Consider the following 9424-nt stretch of genomic DNA (forward strand, 5'->3'; position numbering starts at 1 on the left):
AGGAAAACTCCCGGTTATGACAATTTCCATCTTAATCACGTAGCACATGCAGTCGAGCTGCGGGGAAGGAGGAAGAGGGCAGGAAAACTCCCGGTTATGACAATTTCCATCTTAATCACGTAGCACATGCAGTCGAGCTGCAGGGAAGGAGGAAGAGGCCGGGAAAACTCCCGGTTATAACAATTGTCGTCTTAATCATGTAGCACATGCAGTCGAGCTGAGGGGGAGGGAGAGGCCGGGAAAACTCCCGGTTATGACAATTTCCATCTTAATCACGTAGCACATGCAGTCGAGCTGCGGGGAAGGAGGGAGAGGGCGGGAAAACTCCCGGTTATAACAATTGTCGTCTTAATCATGTAGCACATGCAGTCGAGCTGAGGGGGAGGGAGAGGGCGGGAAAACTCCCGGTTATGACACCTTCCGCCGACTAACGCTTGCGAAATAACGCTTGCGAGCGAACAAGATGGTATCGATAAACCCCCGATTTTCATGCATAAAGCAAAACATGTTTAGTTTTCCAGTTGTCCGGGACTTAATGGGGTCAACAATTTTCCATATATGCACGATTTCATCTGCTGACACGAAATCGCTGTGCCGTCCAATTACCGATTAGTGAACAAACTCTTGCAAGAGCCGAATTCAATGCCTCTAAGACAAAATAGACAGGTAATTAAATTTAAGAACATTCTGTGATCAAACATAATAATAGCCTATTTTCCATGACTTTCTAGGTCAATGTGAGCCGGGTAAATGGACAGATCACAAGATTTTTGCATGATTGATTGTGGCACGTCCCCCCCCCCCCAACTCACCTCGTCACAGATGTAGTTGCCATCTGGTGGTATTATCACCTCGTGAAAACAACTGAACAGCAGCTGTGTGATAGGCCCAAGTTGAGGGTTGACTGGCCTCACATACCTGAAAAAGTATCAACTTTACGTGCTAAAAGCATGAAATTACTGGGAAGAAGGACTGTATAGTAGTGTTAAGTTACACTTAGTCATAGTAACCAACCACTACGGGCTGGTCAATAGTGTACTATATAACGTACATGTAATTTACTGGTAAGAGTCATGTATATTATATAATTATAATTTATTACTTATCAATTTTTCACAAGCATGGGTAAGTAGTTATTTCTACCATTACCAAATTCATCAGAAATGATAGAAACATAATGAAAAAATACAAGCCACAAACCTGATTGATTGAACGTCATCAAAACAAAAAGAAAAACATGCTGCAGAATATTTCATGAAGCGGTCGAGCACTCGACACGTCAACAACTAATACTAATGTCAGTAAAATACTAATGTCAGTTAAGCCCTCGAGCTCCACATCACACCTCACCTGAACACTTCACACAGCAGGGACATGTAAACCGCAAAGGCGCTCTCTTTTTTCATCCTCTCCCGCTGGCCGTGGAGCAGCTGCAGCGCCCCCATCATCGCCGTGAAGAAGGTTGCTTCCTTCGAAGTTTCGGCTTCTTTCTGAAAGACAGGGAAAACCAGGGGTTTAAATTTCACCAGAGCATTAATGGCTGGTGCCGTCAGTGCCCACCTTACAAGCTACAGTTCCTACAAAACAGGCCGATATGCACAGCAATAAACTGCAGTGGCTGCCCTACCTGGCTTGCCTACATACCGCAAACATATACAAATAAAACTATGATAAAATAATATCCTATAAAATCCATGTTATGTATGCAGACCTGCCAACCCCATCTGATGATCATCAGTAATAATTATTGGATTTTTCCGTAACAAATAGGCATTTGTCAGTAACACCTTTTTGTCAGTCTTATTACAGTATAATAATAACATAATTAGCATAAAGATGTCATTTGGCAGTTCCACACATACACACAAGCGTGCGCGCACACACACACACACACACTGATAGTCTTATGACTTATCAGCCTTCAGTGCGGTACTACTATTCCTGGATCCGTGACGTCAATTCAAAATGGCTGCGCCCATAAACCAGACAGACGAGCGCATAACACAGCATAATTTCCCATTTTCAGTGAGTACCGTTACGTTTTAAGAGCTATTAGTCTAAATCTACAGACACAGTAGTCATGTTACATGATAATAGTTGATTTTACACTGTGTTTATTTCTTTTTTGTGCATTAAAAAATATAAATTTCAGAGATTTCTTGCTGTCCGTAATTTTTCGAGGTCGCCCGTAACACCGTAATTTTGACTCGCGTCCGTAACAAATTACGGGCAATACGTAACAGTTGGCAGGTCTGTGTATGTATCCCTCTTCATCCCAGATAGTGTTGATAAAAATTTCCTTGGTCAGTAGGTTTTGCCTTGGTGGCCATCCAAATTGCTGCAGTGCCAAAAATCACTTCGATTAAATCCAAGACAATACTTGCCTTGCCCTAAAATCTTTCAAATAGAATCACGGGAGAACTGTGCAGCAAAAGGTTTCTGACAGGACGCCATCTCGTCATTCAATGCCAAGGCTCAAGTTTAGTGCTCGACTTTTAACACATCAGTTTGAACTACTAGTGCTGTTGACTGACGCTTCACGGCGACACGTAAATAAGTTTGCACGATCCCTCAATTTTTCCTGACGATTTCGTTGCACGCAAATGATCGGCCACATCACTCAAGTTAACAAGCATTAAGATACAGATACGTGTCTACTAGGCACTATTGGTCACAACCGACACAATCAGCAATGTCGCGGTGTGATGAGAGGATGTGTGGCAAATGAGAGCAGCACATCGTGGTTCACCCATTATCAGTCTCACCTTTATCACCGTCCTGAATATCTTTCCGGCTACCTGGCAGTAGCTTCGATCATCCATCGCCCTGTTACAGATCACCTTGGCAACCTCGGCCAAGTAGTACGAATTCAGCGAACATGGATCTACGAAGAGGACACAGACATCCTGTTACTACATGCTAACGATTGCCATCATTACGATAGGCGATGATAAATTTATTGAGTTGATTAGCAAATCTCGATAAACACGAATCAGTTTTGACACGGCGAGATGCTATTAACATTTATTAACGATGCCATTAACAAATAACTGAAGGTTGATCGACTGAATATCTACAAGTGCACCAATAACAGCAAGAGACATAGCTCATGATCAGCAACTGGATGCAGTTACGTGATGCTATTAGACAGGTTAGCTATCCCTCGAGACTAAATTCACAATCGAGCGGGCTACACAAAGCGTGGACGATGGACATTTGTTGGCAGGCTTCGATTTCCCCGGCTACGTTCTCCCGCCTGCATCATAAACCAACCCAGAATCGACTGCTGCAGGAACGGGCGAGCCTCTTCACCAAACCCGGCAATGTCAACCTCTTTCATGTCCAAGGTCACGTCCTGGGTTTCCTCCACGGCTTCCTTTTCTTCGCTTTTTTCGGGGCTGCCTGTCAAAAACCGAATCGGGCATCGTAAGCAAGCGCTGCTGCGATGCCGCACGCGACGCGGGAAAGTTAACCCCGTGAATTCCTCGCCACGTAAAAATACGACGACGAAAAAAACGTCTAAATAATTTATCGCTCGTCGTGACTGAACACAGAAAGTAGGAGCTGCACAGACTAGTGACGTCCCGATGATCGATTATAATCGAAAGTCGGTCGTTTGCAGCAACCGACTAAGCACTCGATTAAGAAAATAGACAACTGTACTCACAGTGTTTGTTCAGAAGTTTATTGACTCAAATGGCAATTATTCCTAACATCCTTTGAGCCAGGGCGCTATCCCACGACATTCTCACATTATATTTTCAAAGGTCGCCGAAAAAAGCAGCCCACGACACCCAGATTTATAAATAGAATGCCAGCCTGGCTGTGTGCGTGCAGTACTGGCAGGGGCGGCATTAATTGAAGTAGGGGAGAGGTGCACGATTGTTTAAGTGGCATGGGGCATGTTCATTACTCAATATGTAGGGGGTGGACATTGCTGTGATGGGAGAGTGAAAGCAACTCTTTCATGGAATTGAGAAAAAAGCTGCAATCGGTAATGACACACAATGAGCATGCCGGCACGAAAAAATAAACGTTGTGTGAATTTCATGTTTGTGAGACAGTAAATCTAACCTAAACCATACATAAGCAAGTATAATATTGTGTATAGTTTTTAGAATATGGTATTATAAAAAATACTGTATTCTATGATATATGATACATTTCAATATCTAGTGGCCGCGATCAATAACATTCAACCGATTATCTTCGATCATCGATCGGTTGGGTGAAACCGATGATCAATGATGAAATTCCAACCGATTCCCATCACTAGCACAGACGCAAGACTATTTGTTTTACAACCTGAAACCACTGCACAAATAGTGTAATCATAATACTTACGCATGCATGTCAGTTAAATAAATAATCAGCGGGTAAAAAATGAGGCCCTGAAGCACGAACGCAACGTAAACAACTACCTTGCGGCGCCTCTCGTTTTCTGGCAGACTTTGTGTCCGTCTGCTCCGTTTCAATTCTTCCCTCACGCACGGGAGAGGTCGCTTTTGTTTCTTTCATTTCGTCGCCGTGTGCTGTGCTGGTGGACAGTTCAATCTTATCGTGTGCAGCTTCCTTGTCGGATCGCAGGCCTGCGGGAAATCAATACTGAACCCATGCGCAATATACTGAAGCCAGCCGCAACGTGATAATCAGACATCCAGCATACAATTAAAACGATTCTTTAACCAAAGTAACATCGTTTCACTCTGCCTCCTACAAACAAGATGTTTACAACAATCTTTTAAAAATGGAAGAGTTTACTCCCACTCATAGTCAAAAAAATGTTCTGATGCACTTTTTCTTCAATAAAATTCAAGGGTGCACGTCACGACGCTCACGCTAACACGCGGCGCAGAACACAAGCGTAGAAAGAAACGCAGTGTGAATGTGCGTGTCATGCACAAACACTACCACATTGCGCGTACCTGCAACTGAGAGAGCTGCAAAGCCAGCATGATCGGCTGACTCGCAGTCTCTCGCGACTAACGTGAGATGTCGGCGCAGCGTCTTGCTGCTGCCCTGTGCTGTGCTGCAGTACGCTGCATGCCTGCACAGCGCTTGCACATGAAGCTCACCATGCTGCTCCAGCACTCTAACAGCTAAACAAACATGCAGTGGGAGCCATACTACAGTTAAAGAAAGCTGCTACTATGCACAATGTAGAACCAGGCTGTTGTTATCTACAATGTAGAAGCAGACTGCTATTATATGCAATGCAGGAACAGGCTGCTAGTATTATAGCTGAGAGGGTCTATGTCCCCCAGGGTACTGCTGGAACGTACCCTGGTACTATCTAATATGCCGCACCGTACCTCGCCTACTCCACTAACGAGTCTAGGGAGTCGCCTACGCCTACTCCCTAACCCTAACCCGAACCATATCAAATAGTTACCAGGGTACGTTCCAGCAGTACCCTGGGGGACATAGACCCTATGAGCAGTATTATACACAATGTAGAAGCAGGCTGCTATTATATGCAACGTAGATGCAGGTTGCTATTACATGCAATGTATGAGCAGGTTAATATTATGTACAACATAGGACTAGGAGCAGGTTGTGTAGAGCTGCTAACATGACAAGTATTTACGAGGCATGCTTCAGCAGTAACTCTCATGCAATGCGAGCAACAATTACACAATATGGCCGTTTGTTGAAAGCGGCTACACGATGCAACGGTAGGTTAAACGATGCTAGCACAATGTAGCAAACACATGGTATAAGCTAGTATGATTTGGAAGTATATGATGGTCTATACACTTTTATAACTACCTATTATGGTTCAAATATGAGGTTACTTTTAATTACTAACTTTTAAATAAGTAGAATACAACTAGATCAATTTACAAAAGTGTGCATAAAGCATCAGCACACATCAACACTACCATGTTCTACATAAGCCACCCATAAAAGTAATGTTTCCTTCATTCACTGCACACTGCACACCAGGGTTCTCCCTACGTTGCGCAAACGGGGCGCGCGCGCCCCGTTTGGGAAAACTCCCCCCTGTTTAAATCGTTGCGCCCCGTTTAAATTACCTCCGCCCCGATTAAATTCCACCACAATAAAAGTTTGCCAGCGCGGAAATCGATTGTCAAGAAGTACAATTCGACCAGGACACCAGGCGCGTGTATTTTTACAGTACAACGCATGCACTGCAGACAATACACAAGTACAAACAGTCAACCTGTCCCACACCCAACACTAACTGTACACCGACTCGGCTATCTTATATATACAAGAACCCCAAATACCGTCTATGGTGTGGTGGTGATTTTACGCATTAATTAGTGGTACGGTAAACAAACACGCCTCCCTAGTTCCCCCCCCTCCCCCTTCCCCCTCCCCTCCCGCCTGTTTGAATTTCATCCTGGGGAGAACCCTGCACACAGCCACACACACACGCGCACGCACGCACGCACGCACGCACGTACATAAAGGTCTAATTGTCTAATTAACAACCAGTGTAATTGATGACTCAGCCATGCCACACACAATAGGAAAGCTCTTAAAGATGGTCTAAGACCAACATCTAACATGCAGCATTCACAGTTGACTAAGCACGACCATCAGACCATGCACACAAGAGCCGTGTGCAGCGCCACCTACCAGGAGGCCTGTAAAGCGCCATCGTCGGTTTGGCCGACTTCGGCATGAAGCCGACCCGCCTCGCCATCTTCGTCGCCTCCGACTTTGCCTGCTTCTCATCCTCGCAGTGCTGGCTGTCGCGCGTCAGCTGCATCCGCTCAATCTTCTTCACGAAGCCATGCTCCATGTTGAGACCCGGCGATGGCTTCTCGCATTCGCCGCTCTGTTCAGCTACACGCAAAGTGAGAGATTTGGTTTTAACACGGAAACGTTCGCTTGCGACACAGCGTTTAAAAAGGTACATGCAGAGTGAAAGATTAGCTTTTAACACGGAAACATTCGCTTGCGATACAGGTTTAAAAAGGTACATACAGAGTGAGAGATTTGGTTTCAACACGGAAACGTTCGCTTGCGATACAGGTTTAAAAAAAAAGCTACATGCAGAGTGAGAGATTAGCTTTTAACACGGAAACATTCGCTTGCGATACAGCGTATAAACTGTACATGCAGAACTAGATATTTGTTTTCAACATGAAAATTTTTGCTTACGATACAGGTTTAAAAAGGTACATGCAGAGCGAGAGATTTGGTTCCAACACTGAAACATTCGCTTGTGATACAGGTTTAACATAGTACCTGCAGAAGCAGAAAGATTTGTTTCCAACATAAATTTTTTTTCTTGAGATACAGGTGGAAAAAGGTACATGCAGAGTGAGAAATTTGGTTTCAACACGGAAATGTTTGACTGGGATGCAGGTTTAACAAGATACAGGCACAACAAGAATTTGTTTTCAACGCAGAAACGTTTGGCTGGGATGCAGGTTTAACATAGTACCATGCAGAAGCAGGGAGATTTGTTTCCAACACAGAAATGTTGCGCTTGCACGCAGGTTTTAATGTGATACACGCAGAGGAAGGAGGATTTAGTTTCAACACAGAAATGATTGGCTGGGATGAATGTTGAACATAATACACATATTGAGAGAGAGATTTAGTTTCAAACCAAAATGTCCGACAGGGTTCCGGCATTTTAAAATGAAGTATACAAGAACAGAGCGATATTCTGATGTTCAAAACAGAAATATTGGACTGGCATGCAGGCCCAACAATGTATATATGTTAAACTTAACATATTTCAGTAAAGAAATAAGAAGTTCTTGCCAAAGATTGACATAAAAACAATGATGATGGCATCAGGTAAGTTCATATAAATTACATTAGTAGTAGTAGTAATTTAGATGAGTAATTAAGATATTTGGAGTGCTAATACAAAACAGAAATCGTACATGTGTAAGAGTTTCCTGTCATATTGTTGACATCTCCCGAGGTTGCTGATAAAGGTTGCTTGACTCCACTGTCTCCATGGGACAGGGGGTCTCCGCAAACAGATGAACTCATTACTGTTTTCTCTAGCAGGTACGGTAAATGGAGTCCACCGTTCTTCTCTTTAGTAAACGGGCAATCCCTGTTGGTGGTCCACCAGCACAGCACTACGAATGGTCTATGTAAATAAAGAAATATGCACAACTAAGACAAATATATACATATTTGACACTTGCAGATTAAATCCTACTATGGTACCATGCGACTCATGATTAGGTTAAGATTATCAGTTAGGAATGGGAGGGGGGTTAAGGTTATGGATAAGATTCTTATATGTGGGCCCATTAACTCTGGTTTCAGCCTAGCACGATCAGGCTCTACGACTGATTCATGTCACATATTATGTAGTAAGAAGCGAGAAAGTTACTTGTAGCTTGTTTCATCACAACTTCGGGTAAAAGGATATACTACACCCTACTAGAATTTTAGGTATATATTATGTTAGCAAGTGCATAAATAATAGTATATACATACAAATTTCTATAATCATGCATTCACATTTGTCATAACAAAGCAGAGTTTGGAAATCTTTATTTTTGGCCGCTGCCATGACATCTTGCAATTGTGCATGCTGCCACAGTGATAAATTCACGCTTCCCTCCCCCCCAATTTATTTTGCACGTTACAGACCAAGGGGTCATCACAAAACTACAATTATATTTATACCTAGCTTCTATTTAACCAAACGATTTTTGTTTTAGGTTAAATTCGTCTATATTAAAACTGAACCTAAAAGTTGTTGATAAGATTCTCCTTCTCCTCTTAAATTAATAAATAAGAAACACCCTCAGTCTGTAGTTTGCAACCAAAAAGTTGCCATGTACAACTTTGAAAGTAGACGGGCTAGTAGTGGCATCATCGTCGTTGTAAACAACAATACAGCCGCCGTTGGTTTTAAAACATTAAAAAAAATTTCAAATTCAAATATCAAACAATGAAATTTTGTATGTAGCGTAATTTAAACCTGTTTTAACTGAAAATATGCAATGAGTCGCGAGGCTCATGTATCCCTTTAAATTTGCAGATGTTGTACATCTACTCCATGTTGTACAAATTTTGCCACAGTGTACGTAGTTGCCAATTTTGTATATATATATATATCTCCCCCAAAATCTATAGTGACTACATGCATGTTTTGAATGAATAGTCATGCATGATACATTCATTTCATGGTCACACTCACACAGTGACACACCCCTGCAACACTACATCTATGAATATGATCCAGATGAGACGGGATACCAGAGAAGTGTTGCCGAAAGGAGGTGTTGATCCTAACCGCTGAGCGGAAATCTTGCGCGCAGTTCCGCGGCAAGGCGCACGCGACTGCAGCAACGTCCTACGACAGTATGCAGTGCTGCCAGCTATGGTTCCGTGCGCCGAATCTATAGGCCGGCGCACGCATCCATAGCTGCCAGCGAACAGTCCGGAATTTTAGCGAAGTACACAGAGGGCA

The 9424-nt window shown here is 43.2% G+C and overlaps 1 protein-coding gene across 1 annotated transcript in view; it reads right to left on the bottom strand.

The window, feature by feature from the left end:
- Positions 1–276: 276 nt before the first annotated feature.
- LOC106811402 overlaps positions 277–9424 on the bottom strand; it is a gene marked incomplete at its 3' end in the record, with an annotated part of 20375 nt that continues 11227 nt past the window's right edge. The window contains 9 exon segments of the mRNA XM_014814986.1: positions 277–294; positions 813–918; positions 1351–1490; positions 2766–2884; positions 3274–3402; positions 4422–4589; positions 4926–5099; positions 6607–6816; positions 7872–8086. Coding sequence (XP_014670472.1) covers positions 277–294; positions 813–918; positions 1351–1490; positions 2766–2884; positions 3274–3402; positions 4422–4589; positions 4926–5099; positions 6607–6816; positions 7872–7983 — 1176 coding nt within the window.

The sequence above is a fragment of the Priapulus caudatus genome, unplaced genomic scaffold, assembly GCF_000485595.1.
Source record: "Priapulus caudatus unplaced genomic scaffold, Priapulus_caudatus-5.0.1 Scaffold535, whole genome shotgun sequence".
Classification (NCBI taxonomy): Eukaryota; Metazoa; Priapulida; class Priapulimorpha; order Priapulimorphida; family Priapulidae; genus Priapulus; species Priapulus caudatus.